This window comes from Phalangium opilio, unplaced genomic scaffold (genome assembly GCF_054372755.1).
Source record: "Phalangium opilio isolate 3A_F unplaced genomic scaffold, DU_Popi_V2 ptg000009l_1, whole genome shotgun sequence".
Taxonomy (NCBI): domain Eukaryota; kingdom Metazoa; phylum Arthropoda; class Arachnida; order Opiliones; family Phalangiidae; genus Phalangium; species Phalangium opilio.
The window spans coordinates 2,951,091-2,974,484 of NW_028324146.1; the positions used below are offsets into that span (position 1 = coordinate 2,951,091).

Consider the following 23,394-nt stretch of genomic DNA (forward strand, 5'->3'; position numbering starts at 1 on the left):
GCTACACAATAGAGGGGAGTCCTAAACCCCGCTTTTGGTTACTTCCTAGGCTAATTTAATGGACTTCTGCTTGTACTAAGCCTTTGACAGCAGCGCCTCACCAGGCGCCGCTTTACGAGAATCTATGACCTACGTCACTTCATGACAAGCTCCAGTTTGTAACCAATGACACACTTATTGATATAGATATCAACCACTAAAATAAATTTTAAAGGAATACAGACATGAATATTTAAAAGCTGGTATTTTATTTAGTATCATGGGTCCCTTAACATCAATACAATTGTATATTTTAGCAATATCATAAGTTAAAAGTAAAATTCGATAGAGGCCGCCAAAATACGGCGTATTTCAGGTGAGAATCGAATCTCCGATATTCATAATGTTTATATAGGTTAGTGTTGGTGGTTCTGGGGTGAATCGCGGACCATGCATTAACCCACGAATGTTTGTGACGTACGCAGCTGGTGTAGTTCGGATGAATATTTAATGTCCAATATTGAACAAGGCGTAACTTGGGGTTAAAAATTTGGTTCAGAGACTAATTGAACACTTAAGTGACTTAGAAAAATATTTAATAACACGATCGAGATAGGGCTTTATACATCTACTTCCATGTGTAACCAAACAAAACAGGTTCTGATTCCAAAAATAAAGGTAAGAAATTGCGTCGTATCTTTAAAGGGAATGAGAAGCTTCGTTTGAAAAACCTCTGATTTATATAACAAAAGATAGAATTAATTACTGTGAATTCAAAAATATCAAGCTTTTAATTCCCCGATTTCTGCTTATTTCACTGGCAATATGCATTTGAAAATGCTTCATTTGAAATTATTTGAATTCCACTTTTTACGAAAGGCTAAAACGTTTCCCGTAGGCTGACGTCACAGATATATTTTTCACGTTAGATGGTGCCACTCTCTCCCCTATCAGACCCAGAGTTTAGACTGGCGAGAAGCTCGAGACGCGTATAGGATTCCCGCGCTTTTTCCCCCCTCACGTCATAGTGATGTCATCAAACGGGCGAACGAGCTCCACAAGACAAAATTATTGATATATATCGAAACTGAGTTTTCGTGATTTTTCAGTGGATTTTAAGAATGGAAACTTTGGTTCAATTATATTAAAAACTTGATATTTTGAAAGTAGAGACTCGAAAGTGTAACATAATACCACTTTCTAGTTGCTGGAACTAATACTAAAACGCGATGTCAAAGGTCAAGGATAAACACATAATCTCAGTCACTAAGTGAATACTCGGATGTCCAATATTCTTTTTAAAATTAAATTAATTTAGACTTGTGTTTGATTGATATGTTTCACGAACTCAATGAGGAGATTATAATCTCCTTCAACTCTTATAGAACCATCAGCGTAGGCTTGATATGGTGTTTTCACTCCGTCAAGTAAAAGACCGAGTGAACTTAAAGACAAGTGAACTGTGACGTCTTGGCTTCCACAAAAGTCCTCCATCCACCCTTTGCCTTTAAACAAATTAAGGAATTAATAATAATAATAATAATAATAATAATTTAGCTTTATTGTGTGTATATAACACTATATTTCAATGGGTCACGATGTCAATGCATAGAGAGGTGGTGGCTAGCCCCTATGCCACAGCTAACCTACAGCGCCCTATGCTAACTATTACCGCTAACCTCAGCAAGTTTTGATGGAAAGGAGAAACCGGGTAAGACCGCGGAGGAAAACACCTTTAACAAGTTAGGAGAGACCTTGCAAACTCTACGGAGAAGGGTTTGTTCCCAGGTTTTGAACCCGGGACCCTCTTTTGCTGCGAGGCGAAAGTGCTAACCACTTCACCACCTCACCTATGTTAACCAATGAGTTAACATATCTGTTTTGTCTTTAAAGCAAGCGTGAAGGGGTCAAAGTTGTTCACTTGGAATGATAAAATGGGCTCGAAAGCTAACAAAATCAGTGGTGTGCGAGTACTCGTTAAGTTCGAGTATCGAGCCGAGTACTCAATTCAATACTCGTACTCGTTAAGTTCGAGTATCGAGCCGAGTACTCAATTCGATACTCGTACTCGTTAAGTTCGAGTATCGAGCCGAGTACTCAATTCGATACTCGATAACAACATATTGAGATACTCGAGAAAGGTTAGAGTAGCTTTTTAACTTCTTCAATACTCGACAAATACTCGAATCCAATTGGGGCTTAAAACTTGAGCAGACGATGAGCTCATGAGCGTTTAATTGATCACTAACAATCTTTTGAACTACTTAGATATTAGATAATTGAACATCTTCGTTATTTTCTAGAAATTTACTCTAGTAATACACGGTTCATACAAACCTGGAAAAATCAGGGAAATAAGTAGTTAACAAAACCCTCAGGGAAATTTGCGTCAAACGAGTAATAAAGCAAAATGTTCATCAACACCCCTTCCATAGGATTAACATTACACTACTTTGGAGGCTCATAACTCTGGTTATATTAGAGATACGGGGATGTCCTTTGATTATGTAATAGTCCCATTTGCCCCCCCCCCTCCTTCCTTAACATTTGCTCTATAGGAGTCCATATACAGGAAAAACCTGGAAAAATTCAGGGAAATTTGTTTTCCGAAAGTTGTATGAACCCTGTAATACTCGACAAGTAAATATTTGAGACTCCATAATAACTCGAAAAAACCAAAATTTGACCTAATACTCGATACTCGAAAGAATTTTTGATACTCGATATGAAATTAGTTTTGATACTCGGACTCGGCTCGAACCCGAAAAAAACGGGACTCGCACACTAGTGAAAAAAATCCTCTTCATTGAATCCTTATTGCTTCCTTTAAATAAGGTACGAACTGGAATAATTTCCACTGATCTTACCATGACTTATGGCGATGTATTTTTCACCCAGATCCTCGATGTCCAGTTTAATAACGCCACTCAACTTCAGAAAACATCCTTGGGAAGATGCGTATTCCACCTTTTGTTTCAGTTTTTCAAAAACTGACACTGGTGATGTTGCGTTAATGTTTCCTTGAAGAAAGCTTATAGCTGAATGACTGTCAGTTTCAGTTTCAGTTTCTTCCGGGCATCCTATGGCAGATCGCAATGTAGATACTAACGCGGAAATGGCTGTCTTTGGTTCCGCAGCTTTTAAGACTTTAATTGGACCCCTAGAATTAGCCACAATTGCTCATTGAACTAAAATATTGATATTTCGGTAATGGTACTTTATAGGATAGGGGTAGGGGGCAGACGACGTCTTTCGGGAAATTATTTTGTACTAACGACGTAACTTCCGTAAGTTTATGTTTCATTAGTATGACACTACTTATAATTCGTATAGCTAGAGACTTTCTGAGAGCTAATTCGAGAACGACGCGGAAATTGACTACACTCGGTTTTGCAGTCCATCTTCCCATTTAGTCTGTACTAAGGCTTTGACAGCGTCGCTTTACGAGAATCTATGACGTTTCACCTATGCCACTTTGATCATAACAAGCTATCAGTAACCAGTGACAAACTTATGGAACATATCTTATGAACTTAAGATGTTATCAGGGATAGATTTAATTTTAGAAGTAGGAATGGAGAACAGCGTAATCTGGGAGCGCGTCCAAGTCCCCCCCGCCCATGGGACGGGGGGTATGAGAGAAGAGGCGGGTCATGGTGACAGAGGTAAAAAGAAATTACGTATTTTACGCCGTCCCGTCAGCAACGTAATCAAAACGTAGTTTAAAAGAGCCTATAAGATAGTTTAAACTTTTCGTTACGTGTTGGAGGGTGGGGCTCCACACTGGGCTATGAGTCGGACTGAAGTAAATACTAACCGTTCTCCATTCCTACTTCTAAAATTAAATTTATCCCTGATGTTATTTTATCAATCCAAAGTGATTAAAAATTGGTTGTCTGACCATTTCATTCCTCATTTTAAAACTTACATATCAACTCTGGTAACCTCAAGTCCCCAAGAAAGAGTAGATTTGTTTATCAGTTCCTATAACGTAGTTTAAAATAATTTGACGTTATTATTGGAGCTATGATGAACTGCCAATAAGGTGTTTAGGATACAATAAGAATAATATGAGGGTTAGCCTATTTTGGCTACCTCCATTTTCAAATATTCCAAAAAAGTCGTTCCTTGACGGCGCTACCATGGATTAACTAACGCTAGGTATTGTTCTTTCCCCCCTAAAAGATAAAGTCTACATGTTCCGAACGCCCCCTAACAGCAGCTACTATCCCTAACAGGAAGTTATAAGAAAATTGAACCAAATGTCACGTGTTCTATGACGTCAAAATTGAAATCCTGCCTAAATTGGGCACCGCCATCTTTAAAATCCGCAAAAACGATTTATTTTGCCTAGAGATGGCACTATATCTACATCCGTTTTGGTCCAATAATTTGGGGAATCAAGGAATAATTCGGAACATGTAGTTGGCAATAGCAATACATGGGAAACACTGTTAGTGAACTATCCCTAGCGTTAGTTAATCCATGGAGCTACAACACTACCAATGAGATACACAAGGACCATGCACGCTCGCTTCGAAGGGGGGGGGGGGGTCCCTCACTCATATCTATTTGACTTGTGTGGTTGATAGATGGCGCTTCTTAGTCTCTTTAATACACTTACTAATTAGGCTTAATTCACATGAAATCCCGCCGCGCGCTCCTTCACTAGAGGTTCGAAACTTAGAGCAGGCAGCTGGTCACGTGAGGTTTACGTAATTTTTTTAGACTTAAACGCGCCTCTAGCGGAGAATCGTGGCGATTTAAAAGGTCCGGAAAAAAATAAAAAAAATTGGCGCCCGCATGGGCCTTGTTTATCTCGTTGGTAGTGGCTACAAACAAATTTTGAGGCATAAACAGAGAATGGAGGCCGTACAGAGGTACCAGTTCATGGTACTAGGGACAATGTTACAATTCAATATTCTTATGGTATCCTCGATACATTCTTTGTGTATTTAATTTACTTTAATGTCATTTTCAACTAAACCATTCTGTTTCTCTAAATAGTCTTGATCATTGCTGGTGATTGCGCTAGACACGCTTTGTTTGGCCAGACTTTTAACCACGTCGTTAATTTTATTGACTTGCAGAACTGACTGAATTACGTCTACAAGTTGGTAGTGAATTGTTGTTTCTACTTCCACAATACCGCCATCTCGCGTCAAAACCTTAAGAAAATCATTATTTAGCATTAATGGAAGCCTAAAGGATAGAATTAGCTTAGTTTTGAATGATAATATTTGCACAGTTAAAGGAAAATTTCGTTGATGACGTAATTTCAAAACTGCATGCAGTGTGTTAGATGGTGTTGCAGTATCAAAATAATAATGGGTGTAGGAAGAAGTGCATTTCTATTAAAGCAACTCTCAGCTATGGTTTAGTTGAAACAAATGCCACTAGATGCTCCCATAGTCGAGGGGAGGAGTTAACTGACCTTATAAGCTTAGCAAGGGATAGTTTTAGCTCCGCCCTCTTAAAGGGACTGTAAAGATGTCGGCGGACCATTGAATTTTTTTCTTTTAAAAAACTCACCCCTCCCATCCTCCCCTCTCTTGTGATTGGTTGTGATCGGCCCTGCTTCGGCGTTTCCCCTATTCTGACCCGCGAGAGTCCGAGACCCCCGCTGCGTTTGCTAGAAGGAAAGACTTTCGTTTTGCTTACCCCCCGGGGATTGTGACGTCAATAACGACGTTTTCAAAAAAAAAAATTCCAACGGTCCGCCGACCTCTTTAGAGACCCTTTAAATTAATAGGCCTTTCTGAAAAAAACCAAAGGAATCCTGAGTAAAAGGTCCGACAGCAGGTCATTCGAGTCAGTTCAATTCTAGCAGCAGCCAATCAAACCTAATTTGCTCGAGCAGTACTTAAAGGGAGCCATCGGAGGGTTTGCATTTCCCTCCCGCGGATTTCCGAGCCCTCTTCTAGCTACGAGGGGAGTGAATAGAAAGTATCCCCCCATGGCCACCTAGAACCAGGCTTCTCCCACAGAAAACTGAAACAAAGTTGGACGTGCAGATTCAGCGCCACAAAAGTGCAGCGTCGAAATTTGAAACGAATAGGCAGACTGGCTAGCATACCCTCCGGTGGCTCCCTTTAATAAAGGCCGCTTTCTGTCTAAGATTTAACTTCATAGTCTTATTTTTGTACTTTCAAGTTTCCAGTTTTTGTTAGTTATTATTTATACTTAATTTCGTAAAATATAGTGTAAATATTATCTATATATAACAGTTAAAAAAGCCGTTAAGCCTAACTATATCCCAATAATCCAGCGCCAGATGGCGCCTGCTGTCGTATCAGTGACGTTTATCCGCTCGATATGCGCGTGCGCTGGACCTTTTAAACAAGATGCCCCGGGCTCAGAAATTTTTTCGGATTGGGACCTTCCTTTTGTAATGTGAAATTGATGGGTAGAAGATTAGCCAGCATGTTAGAGGCGCTAAAGGAGGCAATATTTGCTTAAATGCAGCAGCAGCATATAAATCGAAAGTTTATTGGATGAAAGCTCGAATAGGCGGTATTTTAAAGGGATCGCGAATTTACAGTTTCATATCATGTTTTACCACGAAAGTGGTATTATGTTACACTTTCGAGTTTCTACTGTCAAAATATCAAGTTTTTAATATAATCGAACCAAAGTTTCTATTTTTAAAATCCATTGAAAAATCACGAAAATACGGTTTCGATATATCAATAATTTTGTCTTGTCGAGCTTGTTCGCCCGTTTGATGACATCACTATGATGTTGAGGGGGGAAAAAGCGCGGGGATCCTATACGTGGCGTCTCGAGCTTCTCGCAAGTCTAAACTCTGGGTCTGATAGCGAAGAGAGTGCCACCATCTCACGTGAAAAATATATCTGTGACGTCAGCCTACGGGGAACGTTTCTGCCTTTCATAAAATAATTTCAAATTAAGCATTTTAAAATGCATATTGCGGCCAAATAACCTGCAGAAATGGGAGAATTAAAAGCTTGATATTTTTGAATCCACAGAAATTAATTCTATCTTTTGTTATATAAATCAGAGGTTTTTCAAACGAAGCTTCTCATTCCCTTTAAAGGACTGCCTAGGCTAGTATCGGCAACTTTAAAATAAACGCAAATATTTATGTGCGTTTTGTTAACGTTTTTGAGCCCATTTTATTATTCTGAGACAAAATCTATTTGTTTAATTTAAAATTGTTTGAAATCCGCATGCTCAGGCCCTGCAATATAAATGAGTCGTTGTAATTAACTTTTAGCCTACCTGACTTTTAGGAACTTGAAAACTCTTTGGTTTTAAATCCACACGAATATAATGATCCAGACATGGCAGAATAATGACGTAACCTGGACCTTTCACTTTTTGCAACACTCCTAGTCTAAAGACTACTAGTCTTTCTAAAGAGGGAACTTTCTAAAAGAGACAAAAGTGAAAGGATTTCATTCTTTTCTATGAACTTGAAAATTTTTTAAATGAAAAAAGGGTACACTTAAAGGAATAATGAAGAAAATCAAATTATTTTTAATTGATTTAGGGTGTTAAAATATGGGTAAAAACATTAGGATAACTCACCAAAACTTTCTAGTTAATTTATAATAAATTTTAAAAATTTGAAAAGGGAATTTTCCGCGGCCAATTAGGGGTCGCAAAAAATTTCTCCAACCACGCCCCACTTGAATGCTCATAAACCTCCCCAATTAACGAGAAGGTTGTGGTGAGTTATACTAATGTTTTTATGCATGTTTTAACACTCTTTATCAGTCTTTATCAATTAAATTAACTATTTTTCTATCCCTTTAACTAGGGATAGATGTAATTTTAGAAGTAGGAATGGAGAACGGTTAGTATTTACTTCAGTCCGACTCACAGCCCAGTATAGAGCCCCTCCCCCCAACACGTAACGAAAAGTTTAAATTATCTTATTGGCTCACTTAAACTACCTTTTGATGACGTTGCTGACGGGGACGGCGAAAAATGCGTAATTCCCTTTTACCTCAGTCGCTATGACCCGCCTCTTCTTTCATACACCCTCCGTCCAGTTGAAGGGGGTCCGGGACTTTGACGTGCGCCCACATTACTCCGTTCTCCATTCCTTCTTCTAAAATAACATCTATCCCTGGTTTAACTTAGTATATACGGTTTTCAGGATAACAAAAGAAAGTCAAGAGAAAATAAGGCAGTCTCCATGAAGTTATAAGTTTAAAAGCATGGGGGAGGAGCATATTTCGGTAATTTACAGGAGCATACGTTTATAAGATATCTTCCATAAGTATGATACTTCCTATATTTCGTAATACTACGATAAGGCGATTGATTCACAATAAATCATTATAAGAGAACCCGCAATTGCGTGAAACTTTGTGGAAGCCCTGCCATTGGGAGGCTAGACGTTTCTCGTAACAACAGCCGATCGCTGCGTACTTTTAATCCAAACGATTGGAGTACAAGCCAAAAATTGCTTTTTGCGAACAAGTTTGCTCAGATTTTCCACAGTCGCGAAACTTTGTAATGTAGATAGACAAAATTAAATAAATTTTGATCTACCTTTAAACAGAACCATATTGAAATCGGTAATGTCGTGATAATAACGGCTGCGCAAAGTATTGCGATAATCTGTCTGATTATTCTAGAATAATATGGCTCCGACTTTGCTGATTCTTGCGCTAGAAATATTTGTTTGCTTTAATTCATTATTAAATACATGCTAGTTCAGACGAAAAAACATTTTAAGATCATCTAGCTAACTTTTCCAGGTTACCCTTACATATTTAGTAGGTCAAGTTGTCAATATTATAAGAGTACATTTTTAAGAATATTTTTTATTCACAAATCAAATCTTTAGGAAATTATGTTTTAAAACATTTTAATTGTAACACGCAGTACTGATTGTACAACGTTGCAATTTTTGCAATCCCATGAAATATTTCACCATAGACCATTCCATTAACCAGCGCACTAAGGGCCGCTATAACAAGGGCTTACACTAGATTTATCTCCTGTTCTAGGAATTTCTTAAAGGAAGTGGGCAAAGGAGTGAGAAATCTCCCCTACTAAGCGTCAGACCCTCACTTAGCCTTCTCCCATGCCTTTCACTCTGTGAAGTTTTCCGCCATTTTGGTAGAAAGGGGAGAAGCCATTTTGAGCCACACCTCTCTGGCAGCTCCCTATAGAGTAGTGTCGGTAGAGAGGGGAGTAGACGGTGTATACCTCCCTCTAGGCGCGCTTTTGTAAGAGGGGATATTGTACGCGCCTGGTAGGGGGGATGACACTGAGCTAAGAGATAGAAGGGTATGACGTTTGCATACGTCATGCAACGTCAGGCTACCTTCCACTAATGCTAAAAAACATACCAAGAGGAGGGGCTTATATAGCTTTCATTCTGTAAAAAAAAACATACCATAATGGCGCTAGGGGCGGAGTTAAGCCAGAATTCCCAAGTCCCTATAGAGAGCTTTCAGATGGGATAGTAGTACGTCACACCCTCCCAAGTCTTACCGCTGTTCTGGTAGCCATATTGGGTGGTCTTAGCTTGGTTCCTGCTTTAAACCCACCAATATGGCTGCGTAAATTATGTCACGAGACTCAGCTCCTCCTCCAATTGAAAGCTCTCTATTGTCCTATGTACTAGTCAGTGCCCTATAGAGTGCTGTCAGTTGCGACGTCAGATCCAAGGTTAAACGTCACGAGTCTGCCTTTAGCAATGGGCGGCCATGACAGTTACCGTTTTTTCTTTATGGGTGACGTCACACCGGCGCTTCTGACAGCACTCTATAGGGTGTTTCCGCGAGAGTAAAAAGGGAGAAGAAATAGGGGGCGAAAACCGGTTTTCAGGGGATGTCAACATGGCGTCCTAACGTGGCCAGAGCGGGCAGCCGGCAAGGGGAGAGGAAAGGGGGAAGGTAACTTGACGTCACGCGCAAAGACCCTATTTTCTTTCATGTACTTAAAAATTTTTATTTGTCTATTCATTGTCTTTGTATTTATCATTTGGTGCTGCATTACCATTGTGGTCTTAGATCGACGGCTAATAAAACGGAGCAAAAACATTTTTGTGTATGTGAATTTAAAATCAAGCTATGATCTTATTCTTTGTTCATTTTAACCCAATAGAGTGCTGTCAGTTATGAAGTCAGATCCAAGGTTAAACGTCACGAGTCTGCCTTTAGCAATGGGCGGCCATGACAGTTACTGTTTTTTCTTTATGGGAAAACAGCATGGGTGACGTCACACCGGCGCTTCTGACAGCACTCTATGCCTGTATCACAATGTCCCTTGTGTATGTGAACATTTTTTTTATTAAATTAATTAATTTAATATTTCAATAAAACATACGATTTTCGTTCGCTTAAAATTTTCGATTTAGATTAGTGCTAAAATTGCCTACCATTTAGTGTTGCGGAATGATTAATGTTGTTATTGTAATGAAAAATAGATCCATAATCTGTAGAGTTTGACAAATACGTTGTACAAGATGAATAATCAAATGTAAAGTTTTCATCCTGAGTTTTGGTGTCTTTTGATTTTTTATGTTGCATAATTTGTTTATAAGGTAACATTTTATAATAAAAATTTGTGTTTATTTCTCAATACTTCGGACGTTAATTGTTCTTCACGTTAAGCCTTGGATTGTCAAATTTTTCTCGTCCCAGTACAGGGAAGGGGCCGGGAGAAAAAACAGAGGCAATATGAACCTAGTCGAGAAAAATCCCCGACTTCTCGTGAGACAGGAAGTATTTCACTTTATTAACAGTGACAGTTCATTTTCAACGAATTTGGAAATTAATATCTCATTAAAATTATTAAGAGTTTTACATCAATTTTTCAAAGAAAAAGTTTGTTTCTGCAGTAATTTCAGGATAATTACGAATGGTTAGAAAAGGCGATTCCCCACTCGGTTTTTGTAGCTTCTGTTTGGTATAGTGTAAACAAACGTGGTTTCTATGGCAACCTAAGGTATCGGGATTCGGGGGCGTTTCCATCGGGCACTAGCAATCTACCACCATGGAGTAGTATAAAAGTATACTGAACTGTAAGAAATATGTTTATGGAGTTTTAATATAGAATACCGATATTCAATTTGTCTGTTTCAATGTTCATTGCGCTTGCACTTTGTAATATTCTCAATGTTTCTGACCTATGTGTTTAATAAAAAAATTGTTTGGGCATAATCACAGCCTATTTAGTAACCTAAGGAATTTTTAGAAAAAGAGTAATTTCGGTGGAGAGGGGAGTGAACTGTGTATCCCCCGCGTTGGGGGTACTATTCTAATAGAGAATACTATTCGTCCCCGGAAGGGGGATGTCACTAAGGTACGAGATATGACGTTGCCATATACAGAAAAAAATGAAACAGGGCTAGATGTAATTTGAGAAGAAGGAATGGAGAACAGAGTAATGTGGGCGCGCGTCAAAGTCCCGGACCCCCTTCCGCGGGGGGGGGGGGGTCATAGCGACGGAGGTTAAAAGGAATTGCATCATTTTCGCCGTCCCCGTCAGCAACGTCATCAAAACGTACTTTAAGTGAACCAATAAGACAATTCAAAATTTTCGTTACGTGTTGGAGGGAGGGGCTCTATACTGGGCTATGAGTCGGACTGAAGTAAATGCCAACCGTTCTCCATTCTTACTTCTAAAATTAAATCTATCCCTGATCGAAGATAAGCCTGATATCTTTCCTCCCTTGTAAAAATTTTTGTTCGGAGCAGCGTTGCCAGACGTACCATAATTATGGTACTTTACAATAATTTCGAGTTAAATTTATCGCTGTACCATAATTTCGTTAGCGTACTATATGGTACGCATTTGTACCATAATTTCGCCAAACTGTACCATATTTGACAATAATTTCAAAATATTTTTTGGGACTACTCAAAAATCATCATGGCTATCTTATTTTCATCTTTTCGGTTTTTGCGATGAAGAAAGCTGAACGAACTCTTAAGCACAGCTCACTGCCTCACTCAAACGTATATACGGGCGCGCGCCTTGGGGTAGTTTTCAAGTAAGTGGGTGTGGCGGGAATATTGGCGGTGCCGCGTGAGTAGGCACAGAATATTGTCCGGTTCGGGGTTACAATACGGCAACGTGTTGGAATGGCCGCAATGGCGGGAAAATGGGAACTACATACGTCCAAGTTTACAGTATTATCATTATTAATTTAATGTTTTACATTACGCTTATATTTAATTAATATGATTTAAAATATTTATTATATATATAAAACTTATAATAAAGAATATACAAATTTAAATATATTTTATATATATTCAAATTTATGTATTTAAAAGATATAAAATCTATTAGCCGTAAACGTTGCTTGAAAAGACATTAATTCAAATTTCCCGCCTAAAATTTAACATTTCCAGCCCAAAAATTCACATTTCACGCCCAAAATTTCAAATTTCCCGCCCAAAATGGTGCGTACCAGAATTTTAACAAAAAAACCATAATTTTTGAGTCTCGGTACCATAATTCCGGTTTCAAAATCTGGCAACGCTGGTTCGGAGTCCGCGACGCGCGGAGTCGCGTAATCCAGTAGGCTATGATGTAACACAAAGCTAAAGCTAAAGCAGACGACAGTCTTACACGCAGAAAATTAGTGGTTTAGTGCAGTGCAGTGACCAGTATTCTAATATCTATGGCAGTGACTGCAGTCGCGCCTTGATAGTAGATACGTTTCTAACCCAAGAGTTGCATTGTTCCTGATTATACGTACTAGCATCATAGCATTTTGTTTTTGTCCATTCAGCATTACGTTATTTCAATAAATTGCATTATTATTATTATTATTATTATTATTATTATTATTATTATTATTATTATTATTATTATATGAGAAATGTAAGTAATTATTTATGTAAAATTGATTTTATGTGTTTAAATATACTTGATAAGTTTTGTATCTTTGTTTGTTTACACAGTCTTAGGTTAAACTGTCGTCATGTGAATCTGAATCATTGTGAATCGCAAAGCCTAGTTATAGTCCGTAAATATTAGGGCCAGTATAAACACTGCAATCTATTAGATTAGTAAAACCTTGAGCGATGTAGATGCTTATGTACATAAAGGATTAAAGGGTGCAATTATGCAATAGCCTGTTGTAGATAATGATTTGACCACCAGAGCTAATTATTATTAGTATAATCAGAAGTGAGATGAGACTAGAAGTGAAGGGCTCTAGCATTGATAGTAGATCCTGGCATTAGTGAACAAATTTGAGGATTTTATGCCGCTTCCATCGCGCCTACACTAGACTGAGAAAAAAATTGCTCGAGTTCCAAAAACATTTCCTACCCCCTTCCCCTCAACCTAAAGCCGCGGAACACGGACGCGGGTGCTTGAATCTAGTTCGGCCGTCTGCCGCCACGAGCGTCTCACGTTTTGGAGGGAAAACTCAGAAACCGCTACCAGAGGGCCAACCGTTGGTGTCTTATCAAGAATATTCACTTTCGCCAAGTGAAGCATTTGGTTACCTCAATACTTCTAGTCTCTTATCTTACTTCTGGTATAATTAAAGGAATATAGAAATAATTATTATATTATGTTTGCTATTTACTTATGACAATGTAAAGCATACTCTCTTCTCATCTTATTTAATATCGTTCAGAATTCCCAATTTCATCAGCGAGCTTACGATGCCTGGACCAGCGAGAAAATGCAAAGCCATAAGACGGGAATCCCAGAGTTCAGAAGAATCTCAAGGTAGTACTAGCAGTGGACCAAGTCATCCATTGGCCAAACGCAGAAAGCTTAAAAATGAATCGGTCACTGCTACGAGTATAGATACGTCCAAAAGCACTCCTTCGACTTCCGATCTCCAGATTCTAGATTTACCCATTGAATTGCTTGAGAATATTCTACGCTGTTTACCTTTTGAACATATTGGAAAAATTCGGATTGTAAGTATTGAAATGATGCGGACAATCATTGAAGCAATTCGAGGATTACTTCGGTTATTCCAAGCTGAGCGAGGGGTTACCACAGCTCAGGGAAAATTGAAGCCGTTTAAATGGACCTTTTTGGTCAGGGAGAATTGAGGGAATTTAGTTTACTGGTCAGGGAAATCCGGGAGGAGTCAACGTATTTAAAATATATAAAATAATTATCCCATAGTGTAATTCTTTAAACAATATTAATTAATAACTTATTACTAATTAAATTATTTAATTGTGAAAGTATTGAAACATGCGCGGTAACGTCATGAACTGGACCCGTGGGGATTTTGTCAGACTCGGCAGCGGGTATTGGCAAAGGCTTAAAATTGGGACTCGGGTACCCGTTCGGGTTCTAAAAAATCTGTTTCGGGTATCGGGTCGGGTACCCGCACACCCCTGACAAAAACAAATAAATGATCTCTTATTACAAAATAATTATCATTTATTTTAATCGCTCTTAAAAACGAGGACTTCTACACCGCCATTGATTTAGTGGCGTCTGCTAAATCGAACCTCTTGCGCGCGTGATCGAGTGGGCTATGCCCTACCTCACCCTTGGCCTTACTTCTCAGCCAGGGTGGGAGATAAGGATTTTTTTTTAACTGGGCATTAGGCCAGCGACCCCATGACCTGGAACATTGAGTTGAGAAAATTACGACTAGAGTGGCATTTGCGTTAACATGCCTATTGGGGTACGTGTGACACTTTTGAAAACATTGGGACGAACGGACAGCTACCAAGTTTATCACTCGATGGTGTCGCCATCTCCTAAGCCTAGATATGAAATGTATAAATACATGTATTCTTGAAATCAGTCAAATATCCCGCCTTTTCTTATAGTTCCCTTGGTTATACCGGGATGGCGCCATAAGCGCGTGATATAGTTAGTTGCAGTCTGGGAAATAGCAGTGCACTTCCTCTGGTCCAAAACCAGTTTATTAATTGCTTGGACTAGTTTTTAAATTCAAGAAGTGCATGGGGTTACTGGTCCTCGGGACCAGTTTATTAATTGCAAATTCATTGGAGAACAAAGGCTGGGACCAGTCTTTAGACCAGTTTATTATTTAGGACAGTAGGGGGTCACTGGTCCAAAGGACTAGTTTAAATAATGTCCTTATTTCTCAGACTGGTTAGTTGGGTCTTATATCCTAGCAGATGAAAGGCCACTCTAGTGGTAATTTTCTCAACTCAATGACCTGGAATAAATAAACTGGTCCATGACCATTGACCAGGGCATGTCGTCTGCTAAAACTTAAGAAGTGGATAGTTAAAATTAGGTTATATCTGGACTCTGGTTACCCTTGAATTTTCTTAATGGTCCCGTGGACCACTGACCCACCTCCAATTTAATTTTTAAAATGGACCAGGCAATTTTTAAACTGGTCATTTGCCCTGTGCCACCGCCTTATCTCCCACGCTGTGATAACTCAACCAATCTTGTAGGAGTAAGAGGTTCGATTTAGCAGACGCCACTATACTAATTGCGGTCGTTAAGGCTAATTAAATGCTAATTATTTTGTAATAAGAGATAATTATTATTTCCTTTTATATTAAGAAAAGGGCCAGAACTTTTCCTTTAATGATTTTGATGATTTTTTATAATTATCATTAAAAACTATTAAAAAAAAGGTTAAGGGTCAATTTCATTCATTTCCCCATGATGATTGTAATTTGGTTCTATTTTCCGATCTAGGTCTCTCGTGGTTTCAATGAAGTTTGTTCATCGATTCTAAATTCGGAGTTTCAGAAAGTGCGAACATTGATGCAGCAACGTTTCCAAACTATAAAAAGACAGATGCCTCGAAGAGAATCAGCCAGGCGAAAGCATAAATTGGCTCAAGAAAGTGATATTGTTGAAACTATGCATATGAGACTGACGCTCTTGCACATGACCTTCGGCAAACACATTGAGAGAAAACATTGCTGCTTTTTTGCTGGAGAAGTAAGAACAGAAAAAACTTTCAAAGTTGATTCTATTGTCATCTGGGGGTTACAAGGTCAAACACTTACCTTTGAAAATGGAGGTAGCCACTAGAATGCACCAGTAGTGCCCCAAAATAGACCCCTCCTGATATCTTTAAAGATATTTTTGCGCCATCTGGGGGTTAAAAGGTCAAACACCACTCAAAATGGAGGTAGCCAGCAGAGGGCACCAGTAGTGCCCTAAAATAGACTCCTACGCCGTTTTACGACCTCCAATGCTGAGTACCGCCTGTAAAGATATTTTTGCGCCATCTGGGGGTTACAAGGCCAAACACATACCTTTGAATATGGAGGTAGCCAGTAGGGGTGCCCCAAAATTGACTCCTCCCTCATGTTACGGCCTACAATGCTGAGTACCACCTTTAAAGATATTTTTGCGCCATCTGGGGGTTAAAAGGTCAAACACCTCTTAAAATGGAGGTAGCCAGTAGATGGCACCAGTAGTGCCCCAAAATAAACTCCTACGTCGTTTTACGGCCTCCAATGCTGAGTACCGCCTGTAAAACATTTTTGCGCCATCTGGGGGTTACAAGGTCAAACATATACCTTTGAATATGGAGGTAGCCAGTAGAGGTGCCCCAAAATTGACGCCTCCCTCATGTTACGGCCTACAATGCTGAGTACCACCTTTAAAGATATTTTTGCGCCATCTGGGGGTTAAAAGGTCAAACACCACTCAAAATGGAGGTAGCCAGCAGAGGGCACCAGTAGTGCCCAAAAATAAACTCCTACGTCATTTTATGGCCTCCAATGCTGAGTACCGCCTGTAAAGGTATTTGTTGCGCCATCTGGGGGTTACAAGGTCCTTTGAATATGGAGGTAGCCAGTAGGGGTGCACCAAAATTGACTCCTCCCTCATGTTACGGCCTACAATGCGGAGTACCACCTTTAAAGATATTTTACGCCATCTGGGGGTTAAAAAATCAAACACCACTCAAAATGGAGGTAGCCAGCAGAGGGCACCAGTAGTGCCCAAAAATAAACTCCTACATCGTTTTACGGCCTCCAATGCTGAGTACCGCCTGTAAACGTATTTTTTGCGCCATCTGGGGTTACAAGGTCAAACTCCACTCAAAATGGAGGTAACCAGTAGAATGCACCAGTAGTGCCCAAAAATAGACTCCTCCTTCATGTTACGGCCTCCAATGCTGAGTACCGCCTTTAAATAAATTATTGCGCCATATGGGGGTTGCAAGGTCAAATATTTATCTTTGAAATATTTTAAAATGGAAGTAGCCGGTAGTAAATTCCCAAAATGGACTTCCTCCCACATATTACGCAAAGTATAATTTCGTGGGGATAGCATCAAGTTGTTTCATAGATTTTACGGCATTCTGAATGCAGTCTTTTGTTGCCCTACGAGCCTATGAATATGTTACCAGTACTAAGATGTGAATGGTTCCCAGCGTTGCCAGATTTTGAAACCGGAATTATGGTACCGAGACTCAAAAATTATGGTTTTTTTGTTAAAATTCTGGTACGCACCATTTTGGGCGGGAAATTTGAAATTTTGGGCGTGAAATGTGAATTTTTGGGCTGGAAATGTTAAATTTTAGGCGGGAAATTTGAATTAATGTCTTTTCAAGCAACGTTTACGGCTAATAGATTTTATATCTTTTAAATACATAAATTTGAATATATATAAAATATATTTAAATTTGTATATTCTTTATTATAAGTTTTATATATATAATAAATATTTTAAATCATATTAATTAAATATAAGCGTAATGTAAAACATTAAATTAATAATGATAATACTGTAAACTTGGACGTATGTAGTTCCCATTTTCCCGCCATTGCGGCCATTCCAACACGTTGCCGTATTGTAACCCCGAACCGGACAATATTCTGTGCCTACTCACGCGGCACCGCCAATATTCCCGCCACACCCACTTACTTGAAAACTACCCCAAGGCGCGCGCCCGTATATACGTTTGAGTGAGGCAGTGAGCTGTGCTTAAGAGTTCGTTCAGCTTTCTTCATCGCAAAAACCGAAAAGATGAAAATAAGATAGCCATGATGATTTTTGAGTAGTCCCAAAAAATATTTTGAAATTATTGTCAAATATGGTACAGTTTGGCGAAATTATGGTACAAATGCGTACCATATAGTACGCTAACGAAATTATGGTACAGCGATAAATTTAACTCGAAATTATTGTAAAGTACCATAATTATGGTACGTCTGGCAACGCTGATGGTTCCTATGTAAGCTTTAAGGCTATCGTTGGTGAATATACAAAGTTGAAAATAGAAATGATTATCAAATACACACAGCGCCATCTGTGAAACGACAAATTACGCTTATTAAGATTTGGATTGTTACAAACGGGTGAACTTTATTAAAATAAATTTGGACATCGTGCTGTGGATAATTTCCTCACCCAAATACTAAGTTTCGTTCGCTATTAGATGGCGCTAGTTCAGTTCTTTAACTTAAAAGTATCCTCGATCGCTAATAGTTCTTTTCAGGGACACATACGACTAATATGAATCATTGGGCCCCATAACTCCCATGTTAAGTTCTATGCGGGTTTTTTGGACCGCGGGTTTGAGTTCTGTCGGAGCCTCCGAGATAATCTAGGCCTGTGCCAATCGCGAAGCGAGAATATTTTTTAACTAATTTAATTCGCCGTGTTTTCTCGCTTGGGGGCGCCTTTAGTACCGTAAAATAAAAATAAGTTCAGCCTCGTGACCCCGTCGACTGCTACAATATTAGGGCAGGGCATAGACGTAGAGCGGTGAAGCCGAGGTCGCGGATAGTAAAAAAACGTTTTAGAAAAGAGACCCCCTAAAATATCAACGACAATTTATGGAAGACCCCCCCTTCGCAACTGTAATAAGAGCGCCATCTAGTACACATATTGGGTGAAAATATTTCCTCTATGAAACTGGATATTTCCCCACATAAAAATCGACACGCATGGGCCTAGATCATCTCGGAGGCTCCGGTTCTATCCGACACGCCTCATTTCTGACGTCATAGTTTCATTGGTCGTAGTTGTTAGGTCTGGCGCGCTCAAGGTGCAACGCGCAGCGAGTTAGATTACTTGCGAGGTAAAATTCGTCTTACGTAATGATAAGTCTAGCTCTTCCTAGGTATCTTGAGAAAATAGCTACATAATGATACTCAGCTGTCTTGTATATTCAATTTTATTCGTAATTGCTTAAATGGTGCGCAAACTAATTCCTAATTAAACAATTGTTTGTTTGGCAGATTCTGGATGAAGTGTATCGCATTATTAATTATATTAAGATTACTCCAAACATCAGCCGAGCCTATAAGGTAACGGATGAACTTTTTGATCTCTCGACCATGGCCATGGAATACTTCAAGGACCGTATTGAACCTACCCTACCAGAAATTACTTACATAACCACAGATTTTTTTGACTACACTCCGACGTTTTCGCGTAAGTAAATCAAAGTCCTGACTGACTGACTGATAATCAACGCCCAGCCCAAACCGCTTGCCATAGAAGGCTGAAAATTTGCAGGAAAGTTACTCATAAGTAGTAGGCGCGTACTAAGAAAGATTTCCCCCCCAATCCGCCGCCATGTTAAAAAATGGCGCCCAGAAAACTAAAAAAATCTTCTCTATGCAACAGAGTCCGCGCGTTTCAACCCATTTCGCAAATATTAAGTACACTGGTTTGCTTTAACCTTTAGACGGGCTGAATGGTCTTTCTGGTTCCATTTGTTGCCATCTTTTTAAATGGTGGCCAAAAACTTAAAAACCCTTCTTTACGGAATAATGTCCGCGTGAAAAGTAATAAAAAATGTCCCGACGGGCTGACGGGCAACGCCGAGTGCCTTCGCTCCTAGGGTGCTTCAAAAATATTAGTCATCACCCATTCTTTATATCATTTTGATGGAAGTTCTTATTACACGCGAGCGACGCCGCGGGAATAACAGCTAGTACATAATATAATTGACTAATAATCCCTTTGGTTTTTTACTTTTTTTTATGGCAGTGTCCAATACTCCGTTGTCCGTGAACTGTTTAGACGAATACCCCGCAACCAGCAGTGCCTGCGTCACTCTGACAAAAGGATCTCCAATGCCAACACCTTATAATAGCGATAACGCTACATCCGGGTTTTCTCAGCTACCAGTGCCTGCCCCGGTTGCTATTGCGCCAGCTGTAAGAAGGAGACTACGAAACTTGCGAGATAGCGTTAGAAAGTAAGTCTTCATTGAGTTTAGAGGGAGATTGAAGTGAACTGAATTTTTTTTATCAATTTGGACTAATGAAAGAACATAATCTTAACCCTTATATTTGTTGTATATTACTATATCAATACGTCATAGTGTAAGTCTATTATGTAAGGTCCGGTATAAGCAAACAGCCTAGGAATTATAGATGGCGCTTTTATCGTAACCGCAAATTTTCAAAATGTTAATACGAGTACAATGCCGGTAGTATAGGACCTAATTGGGGACTCATATTTATGGGGACCTTACATAATAGACTTATGGGGACCTTACATAATAGACTTATGGGGACCTTACATAATAGACTTATGGGGACCTTACATAATAGACTTATGGGGACCTTACATAATAGACTTATGGGGACCTTACATAATAGACTTATGGGACCTTATATAATATACTTATGGGGACCTTATATAATATACTTATGGGGACCTTATATAATATACTTATGGGGACCTTATAATATACTTATGGGGACCTTATAATATACTTATGGGGACCTTATATAATATACTTATGGGGACCTTATATAATATACATATGGGGACCTTATAATATACATATGGGGACCTTATATAATATACTTATGGGGACCTTATATAATATACTTATGGGGACCTTATATAATATACTTATGGGAACCTTATATAATATACTTATGGGGACCTTATATAATATACTTATGGGGACCTTATATAATATACTTATGGGAACCTTATATAATATACTTATGGGAACCTTATATAATATACTTATGGGGACCTTATATAATATACTTATGGGAACCTTATATAATATACTTATGGGAACCTTATATAATATACTTATGGGGACCTTATATAATATACTTATGGGGACCTTACATAATAGACTTATGGGGACCTTACATAATAGACTTATGGTCATAGGAGTAGAGCAGATATTAATCTAAGTGCAAAATACTTTTCAGTTCTTTCTCAAGATCAGTAATTTAATTTGAATTTTTTTTTCCAATTTAGAAATGACAATCAAATTACGAGCTTGAAAAAGGATCTTAAAATCACTCAACGGCGAATGTTCAATCAACAGAGACAAATTAACGAACTGAAAGCTCACCACGAAGATTATGATAAAAAATTTCAAAACACGTCCAGAAAATTGAACGCCGTTTTACAAGAGCTTAGTCGATGCAAAACGGAACTTCAATATTGGAGATCAAAATCCCCCGCTAACTCCAGCTGTATCTGCGGCAAAATCACTCCCATCAATGATTCCAAAGATTTTACGGAAAATCCTGATTACGGAATAAATATCGAGCCTGATGACGCTTTAGACGACGAACTGGAAAAAGCTTTTTCCGAAGAATTCAAACCCATCCATTTGAAAGAGGAATTTGAAATAAAACCTGGCTGTAGTTCATCAATTTCTCACCTGGCGGCGCCACCTTTGGTTGTTCCCGCTAAACCAGTCTGTAGTTCGTCAATTTCACGTCAACTGGCGCCACCTTCTCTTGTTCCCGCTAAACCTGGCTGTAGTTCATCAATTTCTCATCAGGCGGCGCCACCTTTGGTGGTACCAGCGGCTTGTCATGGAAAAGTAGCTTCTGCCGCCTTGACCTTTGAGTCCGGTGTTGCTGGATGTACAAAATCAATTCAGCCATCTTCAAATAAACCCTTCACCCGAGCTACAAAACGTAATCTAGAAAATATGTCAAGCGATATGCCCGGTTCTGGTTTATCCAAAGTTAAATTAGCTGAAATATCGAGTTTAATTTAGGAATTTTATTATTATAAAAAATATTTTTAATCGTGATTATTAATTATTAATTATATATTAACTTTTAAGTGTTTCGATCATTGTTGTCCGTATATAATCTATACTTACGGAGGTCGTATGACATCCCTCGTAAAGTGTATCACGTATTATTTAACTATAAAAATTGTCTAGTTGTTTTTCCACCACTTCATGTGGCTACTTTACTTTTAAGATTTTAATGCTAGGCCTATATTATATTAGCAACTTAAGTAACTGGGAAATTTTGTTCATGTAGACACTAAACACTAAATTGGGCTTTTACAAAGCAAAGTTGTTGTAGAGAGGAATCTAGCCCGCTTTTTTGTCCCTTAAGAGATACAGCGTTCATGAGCCCGGTTTTTAAGGAGTTTAGGCATGGTTTAAAGCAAATGTCGGCTCCTGGAGTACCCCTAACATTCTGGCTGATCTTCTACACTTAAATTTTATCTTGCCAAAGGTAGGCGCCAATCAGAACTCGTCCATGAGGTGCATGGAGCTAAAACTCGCCTTTGCTAAGCTTAGAGGGCCAGTCAACTCCATCCCTCGATTATGGGAGTGTGGCATTTGTTTAAACTAAAGCACAGCCGAGACTCGCTTGAAGACTTTGTGTCCACCGGTAGAAACTTACATTATTTACGACTTTGACCATTGAATAATTAGTAGTTCCTCTGGTCACCAAAATGATATGATGTGCATGAATCAGGAAGTGGTTTTATATTCTTTCACTAGATTCGGAGTCGCAATTTTGGGTTTTCCCAACGTGTTTACAGTTACGCTGACACAAATCGCACAGCTACTAAATCGTAATTTTTTAGCTCTCCGAGTGACGATGACGTTAAGGAGAAGTATTTACACTGGACGTGTCTGTGTGTCTGTCTATCACCGCCGTCGCAGTTGGAAAATCGGAGCAAACGTATATGCACTATACCATACGGAACGTGTTCGCAGTACACAGAAAGCTAATGGTGGGGTGGCGTAGCGCTTTCGCCTCGCAGCAAGATGATCCCGGGTGGGATCCCGGACTGTGGCACTGGGTGAAAATCTGGGAACAAATCCTTCTGCATAGAGTTTGCAAGTTCTCTCCCCGCTTGTTAAAAGGAGTTTTCCTTCCGCGGTTTAACCCGGTTTCTCCTTTCCATCAAAACTTGCAGAGGTTAACGGTAATAGTTAGTATAGGGCGCTGTCGGTTAGCTGTGGCATAGGGGCTAGCCACCACCCCTCTATGCATTGTAGAGGGACCCACCTGTAAACAAGCCAAAGGCTTAGTGTGGAAATCCCTTCATAGGCAAAGCTTAGATTATTATTATTCTTGACTTCTACTCCATTATCATCGTTAGGGTTAAGATGTACGCTGCGATCGGCTAGGGTTACGAGAAACGTTCAGCCTCCCATACAATGGCAGAGCTTCCACCAAAGGTTCACGCGATTGCGGGTTTTCTTATCATATACTAAGAATCAATCCCTTTATACACCCAAAAATTCTTAAAAGGGCATACGCTATGGTTAACGTCAACAATAGCCATGTT

The 23,394-nt window shown here is 39.1% G+C and overlaps 2 protein-coding genes across 2 annotated transcripts; one reads left to right on the forward strand and one right to left on the reverse strand.

Moving 5' to 3' along the window:
- Window positions 1-227: 227 nt before the first annotated feature.
- LOC149713165 (stomatin-3-like) lies at window positions 228-10,587 on the reverse strand. The gene is made up of 7 exons (XM_089846658.1): window positions 10,343-10,587; window positions 8,503-8,621; window positions 7,222-7,371; window positions 4,944-5,147; window positions 3,908-3,963; window positions 2,847-3,139; window positions 228-1,484 (listed from the first exon to the last, which is right to left on the reverse strand). The coding sequence occupies exons 1-7, from the start codon at window positions 10,512-10,514 to the stop codon at window positions 1,294-1,296; spliced, it is 1,185 nt and encodes a 394-aa protein (XP_089702784.1). The 5' UTR covers window positions 10,515-10,587; the 3' UTR covers window positions 228-1,293.
- Window positions 10,588-12,533: 1,946 nt separating this feature from the next.
- Window positions 12,534-22,035, forward strand: dmpd (F-box protein dampened). Its single transcript, XM_089846797.1, has 6 exons — window positions 12,534-12,798; window positions 13,565-13,856; window positions 15,586-15,834; window positions 19,095-19,290; window positions 19,852-20,062; window positions 21,094-22,035. The coding sequence occupies exons 2-6, from the start codon at window positions 13,593-13,595 to the stop codon at window positions 21,848-21,850; spliced, it is 1,677 nt and encodes a 558-aa protein (XP_089702923.1). The 5' UTR covers window positions 12,534-12,798; window positions 13,565-13,592; the 3' UTR covers window positions 21,851-22,035.
- Window positions 22,036-23,394: the final 1,359 nt, after the last annotated feature.

Coding starts and splice junctions, on each gene's coding strand:
- LOC149713165 (XM_089846658.1), bottom strand. CDS start 10,514: ATGTTACCTTATAAACAAATTATGCAACATAAAAAATCAAAAGACACC. Junction 7,372..8,502: donor CAATATGGTTCTGTTTAAAG/GTAGATCAAAAT, acceptor TGTCTCTTTTAG/AAAGTTCCCTCTTTAGAAAG. Junction 3,964..4,943: donor TAGTTGAAAATGACATTAAA/GTAAATTAAATA, acceptor ACTACGTTATAG/GAACTGATAAACAAATCTAC.
- dmpd (XM_089846797.1), top strand. CDS start 13,593: ATGCCTGGACCAGCGAGAAAATGCAAAGCCATAAGACGGGAATCCCAG. Junction 19,291..19,851: donor CTACACTCCGACGTTTTCGC/GTAAGTAAATCA, acceptor TTTTTATGGCAG/TGTCCAATACTCCGTTGTCC. Junction 20,063..21,093: donor TTGCGAGATAGCGTTAGAAA/GTAAGTCTTCAT, acceptor TTTCCAATTTAG/AAATGACAATCAAATTACGA.